General features: G+C 43.8%; 1 protein-coding gene across 1 annotated transcript in view; it reads right to left on the bottom strand.

Moving 5' to 3' along the window:
• Positions 1 to 683: 683 nt before the first annotated feature.
• The window catches only part of PAX9 (paired box 9), a 41,282-nt gene continuing 22,899 nt past the window's right edge, over positions 684 to 19,066 (bottom strand). The window contains exon 4 of the mRNA XM_015416320.1: positions 684 to 1,273. Coding sequence (XP_015271806.1) covers positions 1,019 to 1,273 — 255 coding nt within the window. The 3' untranslated portion in view covers positions 684 to 1,018. The remainder of the gene's footprint in view (positions 1,274 to 19,066) is intronic.

Below are 19,066 nucleotides of genomic sequence, written 5' to 3'. Positions count from 1 at the left end.
TCTTTTTCTATGAAATGACCCCTGGCTGTAGTCAAGGGGGGTCTGCTGAGGAAAGTGGGATGTGCCAAAATCCATGTTAACAAGTGCTTTCTGCTTATGGTTCACAGGATCAGACCCTATTATTTTAGGAGGACTGGGTACTATCTAGAAGACTTACTAGGTCCCAATCCGGAGGAAACTAGTTGTGCTCAGATTCCATTGAAAGCATTGGCCATTATGATAGTCACTTCTGAATTCTGTGTTGAAGAAGCCAAATGTCATTCATGAGATTCAGGAGCCTCTGCTCTCTGCATAAACTACAATTAAAGATTTGTCTGAATTTGAACCTTTTGAGGCAAATGCCATGATAAAGACAACAATGCGAAGTGGTAGGGGTGTCACTTTTGAATAAACCCCCCAAATATTAGGTGGGTAGTGGAAAGGCAAATGATGATCAAAATCCATATTTACATATAGAAAACAAAAGCATTACCATCTTTGTAATCACAATAAAATACAGGATAAATAACAGAGCCTCATAGTCATCTGGTTCTAATTTGTTACTGTAAAAAGACATTTGTTGACAAAAAAAAATCACTTGACCATACAATTTAAAAAAACACAACTATTGGTTAATTTTTTTTTTTAAACCTTCTGTTTGGTCATATTGTTGATGACAGGTGAGGCTTATCTTTGGCTGCTAGTTTTCCTAGACTGATTTTCACAAATCTGAACAATTGCACGTTTGAGAAGGTCTTGTTGATTTAGAATAAATATGTGTGGTTTTACCAATGAACAGTCACACAACAAGCCCTCTGAGGGTTGTAAGATCTTCTTTATGCAAAACAGTGCAAGGGACAACAACACGTCTACTGCTTCCTTAGGTTATTTACATTTATTAAATCCCAATGATTACTTTTTTGAAGCAAAATAGCATGGAGAAAACGTCACCAGCCCACAATGTCAGTCTGAGAGAAGGAATTACAGGGGAGAGAACAAGAAGGGGCTGGATGGAAATTGTTCTGCCGTTTTTCTGATATCAGAGTGCAGAGGCTGTGACAGAGTGACTACCTTCTCTCGCTGTCTGCATGCCCTTGAAAGCCAGTGATGCAGGAATATCACAGTTGTGGGGTGAAAGTGGAGTGCCTCCAGCATGCTGCCAGCCATGACCAGCTACATAACCAGAAGGAGCAGCGCTGTATGCCATGTAAGGAGACACCTGTGCTGGTGTTGGGTAAGGCGCCATGGTTGGTGCTGAGACAAAGCCGCCAACTGTTGGAAGACCACTTGGTGCCTGGAAAAGAGGCGGAGGCAAAGATTATTGTTGCATCCGAAATACTAGCTCTTTACTTCAACCAAATTCTGGCTTCAGGAGCTGTTGTTTCAGATTTCTGGGCAAGGGAGCAGCCAAGAGTCAGTATCATCCAATGGTTCCCCCTTTGAATATACTGAGCAATAAATGGCAAAACAATAAGAATATTTGTTGGGAATATTTTCTTTTTCCTATCTCATAACACCGTAGCATTGATTATTAGCTGATAATTGTTGTTGTTCAGTTGCAGTCAAGTCTGAGTCTTCGTGACCCCATGGACCACATCATGCCAGGCCCTCCTGTCTTCATTAGCTGATAAAGATGTGCATTCCAAATCACTTTTTAAAAAACTCAACTAAAAGACCAATTTATTTTGATAATGAAAGGAAATAGGAAAAATAAATAATTGAATGCCACTTCGTCAGTTCCTGTTCTGGAGCCTGGCAGTCTGGTTTAGAGAATTCAAAGTCATCAGGAAGAGTGGGAGAGGCTCCCCTCCCCCTCCTATCCTTATTCCCATCATGCTTAATGTGCTGGGAGCACCAATGTCTGCTGCTGCTGCTGCATCTGATACCAGACTTGCAACAAGACTGAGTGGTCATGACCCAACTAGCTGACAGAGGTTAAAAAAAATAACCATCCCTCCTCCTACAGCACTTCAAACCCTATTTCAAACACTGTGTCTGAGGTGCTGAACCTCAATGCATCCTGGGAAATGTAGTCTTCAAGATACCCATTACATGTCAAAGGTACAGCACTTGGACATATCACAAACAGCATCCAGGGTATCACAAGAGATGGAGGGAAGGTTCTCTTTCTGTATACCTACCAACCTACTGTCTGTCTGTCTGGCCACTTGCCTGGTTGACAACCACTGAACACTCAACACCACTGAGCCAGTGCGGTATCGAGAGCCAGTGTGGCATACTGGAAAGCATGTTGGACTAGGATCTGGGAGACTACACTCCACCATGGAATCTTGCTGGGTGACCTTGGGCCAGTCACACACTCAGCTTAACCTATCTCACATGCTTGTTGTGAAGACAAAATGGAGAAGAGAATGTAAGCTGCTTTAGGTCACCTTTGGAAAGAAAGGTGGGTTTAAATGAAGTAAGTAGTAAGTAAGTAAATAGAATCCTGCTGTTTCAGACTACTGGTCCATCTAGTACAGCATCCTGTTTCATACAGTGGTCACCTGATTGCCAGCCATCTAGCCTTCCACATTGATTTCCAAACAACAGAGAAAATGGCAGCTTTGGAGAGTGGACTTCACATCCCCACTATGCATTTTCCCTTCGCCACGCTCCGCCCCCAGATCTCCAGGATTTTCCCATCCTGGAGTTGGCAAACCTGAGATCAAGACACAATACATTTCTTAACTGATCAGGTTGGGAGACTGGAGGAACATATTGCATTCAGTACACTACAGGCCTGCAATGAGGCAAATAATGCCCCTGAGGCCATTTAGTCCTGGGAAAACAGGACTGGATGGAGTCAGAGGCCCTTTCTCCCCTGGCGCCAAGGTCCTGATCTGAATTCATAATTTCCCTGCAGCTGCTATGTAGAGACAGGAAAGTGAGTCAGTTTTGGAAGAACCCTGACCCTGCTTATTAAAAAATGCATTGTGCAGTTTGGCCGTAATATAACTACCCCTCTGGAAATGTTACAGGGCTAGTGCCTGGGGCAGGAGCAGAATCAGCACAATTAGTTGGAGGAGGAGGAGAGGTCAATGAGGAGGAGAACATTATCACAGTGGGAACCAAAGCAATAAAAATGAACATGTGCAATAATACCATTAGTATCATTACATCACTAATACATTGATAATAACAGTACTGTGTAATAATACCACAGTGAAAATGGAAAGCACTTTTTTAAAACAAAAAGCCAAAAACTGTACACCTCTGCTGTCTGCTTGGACTTGTGGTATACTTTTTAAAATTTCTGAGTATACTGGACATTCTATTTAATGATTATTTCGTTAAATGTAAGGCTTATTTATAGTTATTTTGTCGTTTTTAAAGCCTGTTTTCATGCCTGTTCTATCATTTTACACCAGCTTTGATTCTGTATACAGCTAATAAATTCAATGCTTTTAAACAAGTTTTGAAGCAACAGATTTAGGCTAAATGGGTCATTCAGTGTAAATTGACCAGAGGTACAGGGATAATCTCAAGGGCCTGACACATTAGTGGGAGGGAGTACCCTCTCTCTACCCCCTAGGTCTCCAGTTGTTTTTGGAATTAAGGTGCCTAATTTCTTTTCCAAGATCTGCTATCAGCTCAGTGAATGTGAATGGACATTTATTTGCATCTCTGTAGTCTGGAAGTCAAAGTCTAACACAGCTGTTAGGGCATATCCATATCAATACTCATGCTTATATCTTGGGGCTGCACATCCAAATCACAAGTGAGTTAAGCAGTAATTTGGATGTGGGGGTAGGGTTACCAGATCCAGGTTGGGAAACTCCTGGATATTTGGGGATGGAGCTTGCAGAGGACAGGGACCTCATTGGGGTACAATGCCATAGAATTCACCCTCTAAGGCATCCATTTTCTCCAGGGACCTGATCTCTGTGACCTGGAGATGAGATGTAATTCTGGGGGATCCCCAGGTCCCATCTGGAGGCTGACACCCCTATGGGGGTACTTCATCTCCCCCCCCCTTAGCAGTGAAGTCACAGCCGACTTATGACAACCTCGTAGGGTATTCAAGACAGGAGACTCCACAGGTGGTTTCCTATTGCCTCCATTGGCATAGTGACCCTGGTATTTCTTGGTGGTCTCCTATTCTAATACTGACAGGGCCAACCCTGCTTAGCTTCCAAGATCAGACAAGACTGGGTAGCCTGAGCTATACACTTCCTATATAGTTCTTAGGTGTAATTGTTGTTGTTTTATTGTGTGAACTGCACTGATCCTGTGATACCCATGACTTGTTTGTTCTGAGAACATCTAGGGATTCCAGCAGGGCTATATACAAATACCACCCAGCTTGTAAGGAGGGGCTGTGCTGTATAAGAATATTGGAGCTTCCTCTCCCTCAAGTGAGAAAATTTGATCCCAGGAATGACTGGATTAGAAAACATCGGTGAAAAATTTGAATGAAACAGCATAAGAAGGCTCAAATGAATATCTTTTTAAAAAACGTCTGCCTCAAGTGAACAACCAATTCTTGACTAAAAAGTGAAGTGCTTTCTTGAAGAGGGGCCACCACAAAACTGCTAACTTCACTGTTTGTTAGAAGTTCCCCTACACATACCACTGTACAGTTAATGAGAAATGTGCATGAACACATTTTCATGTCAACAGACCTTGTGCTGGAGATACGTTGCTAGGTTTTTTTCTGGGAATTTAACATTACATTGAGTTCTCCTTTACTCTGAAGACTCCCTCCCAAGAAAAAAACTACCACTGAAATAAACAACAAAAAAGAGAGAGAGCAAAAGAACAAAACACCTGAGTGAGATAAATGATCTTGTTTTAAATTGGGACAGGAGGTATTTTGCACTGACTCAAAGCCCTGGCCTGTTTTATTTAAATGAAATGCCATTCATGGTGAATTCCTACTGTGAAAGAAGCATGCCTCTCCCTTCCTTTATACAAACAGAAACCTGCACCACCAGCCTATACAAACAAGTATGGGGAGCAGTGACAACCTAGAGCCCAAGCCTGCTGTCATTCTGGAGAAAAGAAAGACCAGGAAGCAGTAGCATTCTCAAAAGCAACAATTTCCTTAAAAAAGAAAACTTGAGCAGCCTCAATAGTTGCAAGCTCTCCAACTCTGCTACTGAGACCAACCCCCCGCAATTGAATTGAGAAGAGAAGCAATGAAACATTTGGGTTATTTGCAAGGAATCCAAGGTGGCTTATGCAGAGTTATGCAGAGAGGAATAGCCCATGTTTGTCTGTTGCACTAAAAATAAACAGCTGTCTTGAGGTTAAATACTAACAAAATTTAACAAAATTATCATCCAATAATAGTTCATTGAAGTTATGCTGAAATAAATTTTTGTAAGTCTCTACGGTACTGTTTATTTCTCCTTAGAGGTATCTCCAGGGGTTAATTATCCTGATTTTTTTTCTTGCGATACAGGGGTGGGATTCAGACTCCCGCCCACTATGATTGCTCATGGAAGGGTATAGGGCAGGGTAGGCTGGCCATTTGGCTTGCACTGGGATCCAGGAGCCAGCCAAGCCCCAATAGATCTGCTACCATTGCAGGGGCCACTCCGCTCATAACTGTCCAGTGACCCCAATGATGGGTGTCAGCTCACTTGCTGACAGTTGGGCAGTTGGTGGTGATGCAGGTCTGAGGCCTCCCCCTGCACTGTCTACAGAGGGTGGGCAGTTGGTGGTGATGCAGGTCTGAGATCTATGAAACTCAGGTCAAGTTCCACAGGTTCCTAAGAGTTCCCATATGAAAGCACTGACCTGGGGTGAGACATTCAATGGCCCTGGGTCTATTTCACGTCCCAGCCATGTCACATGATGTGTCACTTCTGGTCCATGTTGTGTGAGGTCCCTTTCAGCTTGATCCTGACACCTGAGTGAGAAAGGCTCTGCTAAACTAAAGATGCAGGGGGGCCTCTGTGCTCTCCAGGCTGCTGTTGGCACCTCCTGGCAAAGGTGGTCATCCAGACACAAGAACTTGCTCCTCCTCCTTACAAAAAAGAGCCTGCATTGCAAGGAGAAGCTTTTACCATCCTCTGTATGGCCCTTCAGGGAAACGTTCCACTCAATTACGAGGCCAATCCGTGTCTGCGCTGACCAGTCCTGCTTCTGCTTAATGGCAGCTGCGTGACATGCCCTGCAACCCTACCCTGAAACCTGACTAGATGAGGCTTGTTAATATTATTGTCTTCATTTTATAGGCTATAACATAGAGTGCTAGTTGAGCCATGCCTAAGAGGCTATGCGTACCTTAGATGACTTTTCCCTTGAAAAGCAGATCTCCATTCCATATCATATTTTTTTTAAACTCCCTGGAGTGTCAGAAGTCAGTTGTCTTGAGGTACAAGGGATTCTTTTTTATCACCCCAGCTGACACATTTTGTCCCAGTTCAATAATACTGGAACTCTCCTTAGGCTGCAATCCTAAGGACATTGTCCAGGGAGTAAGCCCCACTGAATAACACAGGATTTAATTACTGAATAGACCTGCTTAGGATTTTCCCTTTGTCGCAGCTTGGTAACTCTCTTGAAGTATTTGTACTTTACTAATGGTCCCCTGGTATATGAATTACAGATTTGGCAAAGATACAAAATGTAGTTTTTAAGTGTCAATTTTAAAAATCGTAGTATGGAATAAGCCTATGCTCTCTTATTTGGAAGCAAATCCCAGTCTCAGTGGGTCTTACTCCAAGTAACTGTGAGTAGAATGGCAGCCTAAGAACAGTTGCTCATAATTTGTATTTCAGAGACTCCCATTTGTTAATCTGGCACTTCTTACAAGAAGCACATTCACTTAGGTAATAGCAGAAATTAAATTCCAAGGCCTTGTATACATTGGTCCAATAATTCATCCAGTGCACTTCAGTTCAGAGGAATGAACCCCAGATTGCAAAATCAGAGGCTGGGAGAACCCTGCGGTGTTTATGAGCCTGCAAGATTCTTGGTAGGCTTTTCTTAAGTGCGGGGTTTTGTGCAGCTTGTGTTTTTTTTAAGCTCAGTAAATATTTCTTCCATAATTGAAGTCATTGTTTTTGAAAGGAAATTTAATTTTTTATAAGGTGCTTATAGCTTAAAGTAACATATGTTCATTTTTTGCCCAATACCTAAGAGGCAAAATCCACAGGGGAGACCTTTTAAAAATGTTGCAGCAGTTCAAAATTAATGTTTTGCAACAGTCAAAGGGAACTGGAATCTCAGAAGATCTAACTCTCACCCCCATGTCTTTTTAATGGCTTTTGTGTTTAGCAAAATGCATTTTCATAGCTCTGTTCTGGCTAACATTAGATTTACACTGCAAAACAAGTATCTGCAGACAGTGACCTTCAATTACACCAAGGTAATCAAAACAGGGGGAAGGGGGAGTCAAGACTATAATTGGATTAATTGGTTTATACTTTCAATTATGTTCATGAAACTGCCCATACCAGCTAAAGAGCTGACTATATTTTTCAACATCTCCACATTTTTCATTGTATACCTTTACACTCAGGGCTAAGAACAAAGTTTTATAAAGTCAAACCCAAAGCTGGCATATGACTCATTGGGAAACTAATCAAAATAGTTTTGGTCATAATGTTGATAATTTATGATTTTGCAGGAACGTACTTTCACAGCCTAGGGCCCTCATACTTATCAAACTGCATCTCCCAGTGTACTCCCACACCCCAGCTGCATTCTTCAGCCAGCTTTCTCCTTGCTGTATCCTCTCATAGGCAACTGTCAGGCTGTGGGCTTTTTCTGTGGTAGGTCCAGGCCTTTGGAATGGCTTACCAGAGTGAGTGCAGAGGGCACCATCACTCCTTGCTTTTAGGAAGGCACATAGAATGGCTTTATCTCAGAGGGCATTTGACAGAAGGTAAGCTTCTTTTGGAAGATCTGGCTTGTTGATGGATTCTTGGGTTGGTTTTGTGTGTTTATCGCTCTTTTTTAAAGCTTCTTGGAGTCTAAAGACATAAGGTGGAATATAAATATTTTAAGTAATTAAACTCAAAATGACATTTGAAAAAGATTTTTAGTCAATTAGGGTCCCAAATATATTTGAGAAGCCCCTTGGACAACAGCCTTGCTGAAGTGGAGTGTGTCTAGGCCTGGCTGGTGCCTGGATGGGAGACCACCTATGAGCCTAGTATGGATCACTTTGAATTTCCCTGATGGCAAAAAGTCCATGATGTAAACAAATAATAACCAGTTTGCAATGAAACACCATCTTAGTTTTGAATATTGTTTCCTTGGATGATGCATTTATTGCAAAAGGGCTTAGGTCTCATTCATACAACCATTTTCAGTCAACAGCAATCTCAGAAAAGGCCTTTCCTGTTCTGGTGTGTATCTGGCGCTACAGACTAAATGCAGACCAAAATCTGGCATTTGGCCCCTCTCATAGTGTGCGTGGGAGAGATGTTTCCATATCTACTGGCCAAATGTTAAGCTTTTTTCAGTACAATGTCTTTCACAGTAGGTTATAGACTGACTGTCTCTGAGGCATTTGTCAGTTTTCAAAGGCTTATTAAATAAATGTGCACATAGACCCAGAGAAAGAAGGGATGGCTTTATGTCTTTACCCTTTTCACCTCTGATTTTTCAGATATTCACCCTGCAGCTCAAAAAAGAAAAGATACCTGTATGTTTTCCCTCATAAAGGTAAAAGAAATTGGGTGGTGATTTTTAGGGGTTGGGAAAAGAGGCTCCTTCATTGCCCAGTCTTCCACAGAAGATTATAGCCTCTATAGCTGCGTTTTTATAAAAGAAAAAACCCTCAAGGAAAAACCACCTTGCAATTCTATGCACCTGGGCCCTAGTTACATATTACTGAATTGGCCAGTTTGTGGTCCGTGAACTCAAAATCATGGCAGGTCAACTGGCATGAACTTCCCACAAACTTTCAAGCAGTTTGTGGCAGTTTATGGTGACTTGTGAATGGATACATTTCCAAACAGACTGTTTTCGTTCAATCTAAATGTTTACCAGACTTCAAAGCAACATGAGGCAGAACTTGGCAGGCAAGTAGATGAGCATCTGGGGGTGGTACCCTGTGAGTTTGGTGTCTCTAGATTGCACACGACCCATCCCATACACTCCTGAAACTGCTCCTGTCATTTCCCCAGAAAGCACTTTCCTGGGGGCACCTTCTTTGAGGGGCTGTAACTTGGACCCTATAAATCTAATCATCACCAAACTTGGAGGGCAGGTAGCGTTTAGTCAGCTGGAAATCCCTGATGAGCTTTGTGTCTCTAGGGCACAAGGGGGATTCTACTGCATCACAAACCTCATGAACTGAACCATTTTATTTGGTGGCTAAAAGTTCATGATGGTTTTTGGTTCGTGAACCCGGCATGCCATGATCCACAAACCAGACTGCATTTTCCCAGTTTGTGCTCATCTGTATTACTGAACTGGGCAGAACAGGCACACAATTTGATTAGGATTATAATTGTCATTACCTGGATATCCAGGATAGCCTGATCTCATCAGATCTCTGACGCTAAGCAGGGTCAGCCCCGGTTAGTTCTTGTATGGAAGAAGATCTAGCAAGTCCAGGGTTGCTATGCAGAGGCAGACAATGACAAACCACCTCTGAACATTTCTTGCCTTAAAAACTCTATGGGGTCACCATAAGTCAGCTGTGACTTGACTGAATTTTCCACCACCACCAGCTTCCCTTGCCAAGCTACTTCCCTTGTCACCCATTGACCTAAAGGAGAGAACTTCTTAGAATGGAAAAATATTCCTGGAGATTCACCTGGGAAGCAGAACCTTGACTCCTGGCTGTTTTGGGGTCCAAGGGCAGAAAAGAGTGACTTGGTTTACATCTCTCAACCTCTTCCTCCTAGCTACCTCACTGTCTACAAACACAGTGGAGTATACACTGGTGTGTGTGTTTTTCAGGTACACCCCCTCCCTTTCTTCTATTCCCCATGAGTATCCAACCCCTACTTTGAGCTTAATTTATAGTCTCAGGATGCTCCCAAAGATTTCCTTCTTGGGAGGAGCCAAGCCAAGTAGGTTCATCATCAAGGACTGTGAATATATATAGATATATAGATATAGCTATATCCACACTATCCCACAAGTGGGATATATATATGTGTATATCTGTGTGTGTGTGTGTGTGTGTGTGTGTGTTTTTCAGGCAGAAAAAAGTATTTCCCACCATCTGCTACCCAAGGTCCTTCACCTGGAGATAGCAGAGCTCAAATTCTGCAACTAAGGGCCAAACTAGAGTGTGAGATGGATTGAGGTTCTCTGACCTAACTCACAGACAGACGTTACACTGGGCAAGTAATGATCTGGGGCCCAATTTGGCTCATGAGCATGACATGGGGAGGAGGGGCTTCAGCTTTCCTTTCTATTTCAAAGCCAAACAGGGCTCCAGCATGTTTAGGAACATGAGTTGTCCAAAGTAACATCTGTCATCAGGTAGAGTCAGGGAACCCCTACAAAAGCAATTGGCAGACAACCAAAGACCTTTACAGGCATGGACGGCTCGCTCACTAGGCAAGCTAGACTCTCACCTACAGTGCGGCCATCATGGGGGCGCCGGACTGAGCCACCCTCCCCCCGCCAAAAGCTTCTGCCACACGCTGGCCACCGCACCGGCGGGGTGGACACGGCCGCCACCAGCAGCACCTTCGACATCTCCAACCTGGACTGTCTCAGCAGATCCGAGGTGCCTGCGCCCAGGGGGAGAGGGTCACGCAGGGAGGGCCGGAGGGAGGGGGAGAGGTGGCACTGGCCTGGACCAGCCCCCTCCCCCCCCACAGTGGATGGCCCTCCTCACCTCCCTCCCTCTCTCCCTCTCTCCCTCCTGACGGCAGTCAAAGCTGGTGCAGCTGGTGATCGACGGGGTCAACAACCTGATCGACTGTGAGTGATGCCTGGAGCGGGGCCAGGACACCTGCATCCCCTCGCCCGTGGCCCAGTTCCATGCCTGAGCCCACCGGCAGCCATGTGTGTACTCACTCCGCCCCACCGATAAAGCTTTGGCTGCTGCGATGCCTCCTGCCTCCCACACTCATTCTTCCCTTCGGGGCCGGGGGGAGGGGGGCTGGTCAAGCCAGGTGGAACAGAGGCTGGGCCACGCCGGTCTCTTCAGTCAGTGGGCACCAAAAGAGGGGGGGCACCAGGAGGTAGCATCGCCTAGTGAGCAAAAAACCCTGGAGCCGGTCCTGTTTACAGGATGATTAGCAGTGTGTTGTCCCATGCACACATACTTATCATAAGATAAAGTCAGCTTAGTTTTGGTTTTCTTGAGGCTGTTGCTTGCCCCCAAATCCTTGTTTGTTCTGTTCCTTTCTTTACAGATGTGGGGGCATCAAAAAACTCTTCTGAGGGACATTAACTGTGCTGCCAAGGTTATTTTCATTAGGCTGCATTTCCAGGAAGCAAGCCCTTATCATTGGTCGAGAACCAGAAAGTCCAACTATCTGAAGCCACCAGTAGCTTAATGGTAGGGGTGAGGGAAGATGACGAACATCAGGCTTGCTCCTTACACCATCCTCTCAACCAGCCTACAGTCTTAGCTTTTCAGTGTTCTGCAAGGTCCCCAACAGATGCTGCAGTATGTGGTGACACTTCTGTCAGGATGTGGTCACACATGCTAAATAATCCACTTTCAATCCACTGTGTGAATTGGCAAAATCCAGTTGGAAAGTGCATTGCAAGTGGATTGAAAGTGGATTATTTAGTGTGTGTGACTGCAGCCTCAGGGAGTAAAACAGCAGCAAAAATGGAACCATGTGTCTCAGTAACTGGTTTTAATTAAACAATATAATAAATTTAAACTGTAAGCCATTTCGGGATCCAGCCTAGCAAAGAATAAATATATAAATAATAAACATAGCAATAATAATAAATAGTATATAGTAATAAATATATCGAAATATATCAAAATAATAACATTTCGAGGACTGATTAGGTAAACATCTACAATAATTGCAGAAGACAGGATTTCCTATACTTGAGCATCATAGGAGAGAGGCTCAGATTACTGGAAGTGTGGCAGTAGATCTGATAAAAAGCCAAAAGAGTGTTATATCTGCTGATCATTTGCCACATCATAAACCAGTATGAAAATACAAGAGCAGGCTACACAATGATGATCATATAAAGATTGGAGGCAAAGTACTTAGGCAGATCTGGGCAAGTGCTGCATTGCCAGGAGCTGTGGTGGATGCCATCTTCTGGCAGAAAGTAAGGATAATATATATATGGAAACTTTATTTTTTTATTTATTACATTTCTAGGCTGCCCTCCCCTGCGAGCAGGGCTCAGGGCATCTTACAACAGAGATATACAATAAATATAGAAGTTAAAAAATTTAAAACCAACAAAGAAAGCAACAGTCCTTAGTAAAAATTATCAGTTCCATGATGGCTAGCAGTCAGAATTCCTGGTTTAGCAGATCGCAGACTTCCCAGAAGAAGCTTGTAAAAGATGGGAGGGGGGACATAAAGGGTAAGAAGAATATGAGGGTGCCAGATCACATAATTGTGCCATCACTATCCTCAACCAAAAGCCTGGTGGAACATCTCTGCCTTACAAGCCCTGTGGAAAGGCAACAAATCTTTCAGGGCTTGTATGTTCTTGGGCAGAGAGTTCCACCAGGCTTTTGGTTGGTTCCAAAAAAAGCCCTGGCCCTTTTTGAGGACAGCTGGATCTCTCTTGGGCCGGGGACCACCAGGAGGTTCTTACTTCCTGAGTGTAATGCTCTTCTCAGAGCATATTGAGAGAGGCGATCCTGAAGGTATGAGGGTCCCTGACCACTAAGGGCCTTAAGGGTCAAAAACAACACCTTGAACTTGATCCAGTGCTCCACTGGGAGCCAGGGCAGCTCATGCAGCACAGGTTGAATATGTGCCATCCAGGGTTCCTGGTAAGGACCCATGCAGCTGCATTCTGGATCAACTGGAGCTTCTGGGTCAGTCTCAAGGGTAAGCCTGCATGCAGTGAGTTACAGTCAGTGTTCCCTCTAAGCTAAGTTGGTGGGAGCTAGCTCATAGTTTTTTAGCCTCTGGCTCACACATTTTTGTCTCAGCTCAGGAAGGAGAGCTCCAGAGCAAACTAATTTATGTAGCAGCCAAATTGCTCGCTCACAACTTTAATGCCAGGAGCTCACAAAGTAGAATTTTTGCTCACAAGACTCCACAGCTTAGAGGGAACATTGGTTACAGTAGTCTATTCTGGAGGTGGCCATTGCATGGATTATCATGTCTGGGTCAGGTGGGACAGGTAGAGAGCCAGTTACCTGACCTTGCATAGTTGGAGAAACGCCAGCCAGGCAACCTTTGCGACCTGAGCCTCCATGGATAAGGAGGCATCCAGCATCATGCCCATGCTCCTGATGGTTGGTGCTGGTGTTAAGAACACTCAGTCAAGGGCCAGAAGCTGGCTACCCAACTGTACTCCCCCCCACCCAGCCACAGAACCTTCATCTTACCAGGATTCAGTCTCAACCAGCTCTGCTTTAACCACCCCACCACAGCCTCCAAATCCTTGGCTAAGTTAATGGGAGCAGTGTCCAGTCAGCTGCCCATCAAGAGAAACTCTGCACCAACTGGCAAGGGGGTGCATATAGATGTTGAATAACATTGGGAAGAGGAACACCCCTTGAGGAACCCCGCACACCAGCAGGTACCTTGGGGACACTCCTTCACCCAGCACTACCCTCTGTCTCTGACTGTGGAGGAATAAGGTGAACCACTGCATGGCCACCCCATGAACTCCACCATTGTCTGCCATATAGCTCTGGCAATGGACCATTTTAACCCTACATGGTTGCATAACCACATACATTCCGGCAAGCACAATGCAGCAAATGGATTCATTATAAATGATGACTTCAAGAGGAAATTGAGTTTCTGGAAAATCCTGAGAATATTTACCCATGTTCATTTTGAATGGCTGCCTCAATTATTTTATTGGTATAGGATGATTTATTTGAAGGTCTGAGTTGTTAACTGGAGTCTTAATGCAGAAGCCATGGTTCAATTTCTTTTGAATGAAACTACAAACTTGTGTGACTAAGTTAAGAGGATAAAGTGAGAAGTACCAGTCAAAGTTCACCCTAGATACACATTTTCTGATTAGCCTAAAGCTACCTTCAGGGCCTGGAAGTAACACATGTTGTCGTTCAGTCACACAGCTGACTCTTCGCAACCCCATTGACCACATCATGCCAGGCCCTCAAATTTACAGGAATGGAATAAAGATTTCTGAGATAAGCTATGTGAAATTATTTGAGCACTAAGTATTATCAAGAACACATTTGCTTAATAACAAAATACACCTGATTGTTAAATTGGGTTGGATCCATAGAATCTATTTTATCAACCTCAGAACTTTCCTCTGGCGCAAACAGCCTTTCTTTGGTGACCATGCCCCTCCCATGGGGGAAGTCAGTTTGTACTGGCGAAAGGCTTTGCCCTTAGCAAAACAAATACAGGATCCAACCCTTTGTCCTTAAATTATTATTTTATACTCATTAAGTACAGCCTGCCTTAAACCCTTTGGCCTGGATATAGTGTTAAATCTTTTCTGACATAAGGCACTTATATCAATGGAACAGGATGTCCTTACCTGAACCTCTCACTGCACCATAAAATGTCCCCAAAATGCTTCTCTGGGGAGACAGGGGACTCTCAAGAACAGGCTGAGGATTGAATTAGGAGTCTACAATGGAAGGGGGAATTTTGGTGCCCGCTCATCAATTAGAAGAAATTTACCATAGGATTCAAGCCATTGACTTGAGAACAAGAAGTCATTGGCACATATGGAATTCATTTCTAACAGTGAAATTACATGCAGAAATATACGCACAGATGTAAAGGTCGGGGGGGCAGAAAAAACAGGGAGATCCCTTTTCCTTGAGATCCTCCCCTGTCTATTTTTTTCCAATTGGGAAATTTTGGGGAGCACTAAAAAAACAACCCTCCTATGCAATGTTATTGGGATTTTGTGTCAGAATGAGTGAAACAATTTTACAAGGTTTTATACACTCAAATGTATAATATCTATAGCGTTAGTTAGTGCTAATTCTGGTGTATACTGTAGGCACGTGCAACATATTTTCAAGAATATGTATTAACTAGAATAATTTTGCCAACAATGGTCTTTAGTTTATTTGATTATAATAAATTATTAAAGCATTCAGTGTTTTAATTTTCCATTGTTATAAACTTTACTTTGATATCCAGATATGCTGGTCATCCTACCTATTGTGACTGTATGAGTGTGTTTCTATGCAAATAATACATGTTCTTTGGTTTGCTTTAATATTTGTCTTTTAATTATAATTTTGATATTTTTTTCCTGCCTCAGAGGGTAATAAAAATCAGAAACATGTGCTAAAGTATCACAGGGTATAGCAATTTCCAGGTATACTTCTAGCTTGATGGTAGAAAATTATAGCATTCATACTTTTTAATTCCATAAATATGCCAGTCAGCATAATTTGACTAGCTACTGAAGTTATAAATTAGACATTTTATGTTGTTAAAGGTAGGTTGCATATGTTTCACTTTTCCCCAAAATGCCTATTTCTTTCAAAAAAAATTACTCCCCCCTCATGAATTCAGAATTTCTGAAAAATGTACACCTTTAGACTGGAGTAATTCTTCATAGGATTGTCTGTATGCTTACTTAAGATGCAGTTTTCCTTAAGCAGGAGTACCCTGGCTCCAAATACACTGGCTACTCCCAAGCGCAGTTTTACAAGTACATAGGGAATTTATGTCTCTAGATTGAATTAAGTAAAGCCAATTCTATCCTGTAGTGTGGTCATTATGTGAAAATAAGTTTCATTGATATCAACATAATTTGCTTTCACACCATTGAAGCAACCCAGAGTATTTTGAGACCCCCTGAGACCTAAACAGTTTACCTGGGCGTACCTTGATTTCAGCAAGACTATTTCAGAAAAGAAGCTTTGACATGAACCAATTATTAAAAAAGAAAATCCACTGATTTTTAAGCATGTCCTTCACTGTCCCTCAGTGAGCCTTTAAATTGTGCTCGGCTGGATCATGCCAAGAGACAGTTAACTATATGAATGAATTCTTTAGTCCTATTGATTCCTATGGGACATACAGACTCTGCTACTGCCACTGGACCTATACGTACACTCTGCCTTCAGAGTTGTATTATAAAGGCCAAGGAGTCCTCTTCCAATGCCCAACCAATGTTTTAGAAGGCTCTGAGCCATTACCTCTAGTCAATGGGCTCCTGTGGTCCTCTTTTCTGGATCCCTCCACCAGATCTTCCTATGTATATCTGCCTGGCTGCAGTGGGCATTCTGGTCTCCCACTCTGCATTGCATTAAATTCTTTATCCAGAACCACCCTTGTTATGATGACCCCAAGTGGGATGTCCTTTTAGCCAAGTGGTTGCCTACCTGCCCCTCCCACCCCATCCCCCAGATAACCCCTCCTGTACATTAGAATCTCTTGCCTCAGGAATCCCAGCTTTCTCAGAGTCTACTTACAACATACACTGGCTGAAGGAACTTTCCACCCATCCTAGTAACTGCTTTAAAACTTGCCTTCTATTTAAGTGAACAACAGCATCTAAAACAACATGGCTGCAAGCAGTGCCCATTATTGAACTCCAGCACAGTAGGGAGCAGCAGAGGGTTTTGAGGGAGAACAACTCAGAGTGTCAGAAGATGTCACACAGAAGAGGACTGGATTCTCTGTAGTTGGAATAAGGCCCTTTCTGAGTGCTTAGGCCTACCTTGTCTCTGTGCTTTGTGAAACTCCAGATTAATGAATGAATACAAATAATTTCTGAAAATTCCCTCCTGAAATTAAGGGTGATGGGGGAAGAAGTTTCAGACAGATGAACAAGAGGAAGAGTTTGCTGGCATTACTTTGTCACAAAGCACCCTGAGCCACTTCGGTGGGAGGGCGGGGTAGAAATTTAATAAATAAATAAATAATAAATGTGTGGAGACAGACAGGTACAGGGATTTCACTGGCCATAGGGAGTTTGTGTAGTGAAAGGAATAATCCACTGTGCATCACTGCCATCCACCCTATATTTCAGATAATATCCCTTCCCTGGATGAATCTCTATCAGGGTAACCCAGCATGTGTGGATATTTCCTTCTCCAGAACCCATCTCTCTGATCTAGGGATGCCAGCCTCCAGGTGGGACTTGTAGATCCCCCTGAATTACAGCTCATCTCCAGTCTACAGAGATCAATTCTCCTGAAGAAAATGGATGTTTTAGAGGGTGGACATCAGTGTTCCCTCTAAGCTGAGTTAGTGTGAGCTAGCTCACAGTTTTTTTAGCATTCAGCTCACACATTTTTGTATTAGCTCAGGAAGGATGGGTCCATAGCAAACTAATTTATGCAGTAGCCAAATTACTCGCTCACTACTTTAATGTCAGTAGCTCACAAAGTAGAATTTTTGCTCACAAGACTCCACAACTTAGAGGGAGCATTGGAGAGCCCATGTAGATATTAAACAACACCAGGGAGAGGATAGCCCCCTGAGTGACCCCACATGTCATAGGGTAACAAGAGGAAAACCCCTCATCCAGCGCCACCCTGTATCCCTGGCCACGGAGAAATGAGGCAGCTTACTTGACAGCTGTCCCATGTACTCCAGCATTAGCGAGATGGTGAACCAGCAGATTGTGATCCACCGTGTCGAATGCTGCTGTCAAGTCAAGCAATAACAGCAGCGCCGACCTGCCTCAATTCAACTGCCTGCAGAGATCATCCATGAAGGCGACTAGCACAGTTTCCATCCCATGATCAGGGCAGAAGCCAGACTGTAAGGGTTCTAAAGCCAATGTGTCGCTCACAACTTTTATGCTAGTAGATCTTTTGGCTCACAAAGTAGAATTTTTGCTCACAAGATGCCACAGCATAGAGGGGACATTGGTGGACATTATGGCTTTATACCCCACTGAGGTCCCTGTCCTCCCCAGGCTCCATCCCCAAATCTCCAGGAGTTCCCCAACCTGGATCTGGCAACCCTACATACCACTGGCGGTCAGAAGGGACCTGCCAACACACCTCTGAAGCCTAGAGAGAACCAAGGGAAGAAGTTATTGCTGCAGGTTTGGAAAGGTTTTTTGGGATGAGGCCCCTAAAATAAATCAAAAACAATTCATTCATTTCAGTGTGGTTAACTGTAGGAAACTGTTGGTCTTGAGGTTCATAGTCTGAACTGGAAGAGGGCACAAAACTTCCAAATAATTTCCTGATTGCTTTGCATATGCCCTCAGAAGCCTGACTCACAATTACCCCAGAATTATACTAGTAATGTTTATGGCACCCTATAGGAATAGGGCTGGGGGTGTGGCTTATGAGGGCCAGTGGAAGAGGCTGAAGGAGGTGGGCTTGCAGATTTCATTAAGAATCCCCCTCCCATAATTCAAGCATCACCTTGGCTAGTACCCTATCTCAGATTATCAAAAATGCACACTAGCCACCCTAACCTGGATAGCCCAGGCAAGTCCAGTCTTGGAAGCTAAGCAGGGCCGACTCTGGCAGGTATTTGGATGGGAGACCTCCAAAGAATTCCAGGGCCAGGAGGCAGAGGCAGGCTATCAAGGCACTTCTCTGAATGCCCCCCATACTCCAGTAGAAGTTGCCAGAGGTCACCACACACACACACACACATACACACATTCAGAAGCCTGACTCACAATTACCCCAGAATTATACAAGTAATTTTTATGGCACCCTATAGGAACAGGGCTTATGAGGACCAGTGGGAGGGGCTGAAGTTGAGGGGCTGAAGGAGGTGGGCTTGCAGATTTCATTAAGAATCCCCCCGCCATAATTCAAGCATCACCTTGGTTAGTACCCTAGCTCAGATGATCAGAAATGCACACTAGCCACCCTAACCTGGATAGCCCAGGAAAGTCCAATCTCAGAAGCTAAGCAGGGTATTTGGCTGGTATTTGGTATTTGGATGGGAGACCTCCAAAGAATTCCAGGGCCAGGAGGCAGAGGCATGCTATCAAGGCACTTCTCTGAACATTCCCCAGAGGTCACCACATACACACACACACACACAAATGCAAGCCCCCCCCCACCCAAGCAATGCACACTAGCCTTCAAGGTGCAGCTTTTGTCTAAATGTGAACTGCA

Source organism: Gekko japonicus, unplaced genomic scaffold, assembly GCF_001447785.1.
Source record: "Gekko japonicus isolate JY-2015 unplaced genomic scaffold, Gekko_japonicus_V1.1 scaffold751, whole genome shotgun sequence".
NCBI lineage: Eukaryota > Metazoa > Chordata > Lepidosauria > Squamata > Gekkonidae > Gekko > Gekko japonicus.
Note: the sequence above shows the minus strand (reverse complement) of the source record. Positions and strands in the feature narration are given on the sequence as shown.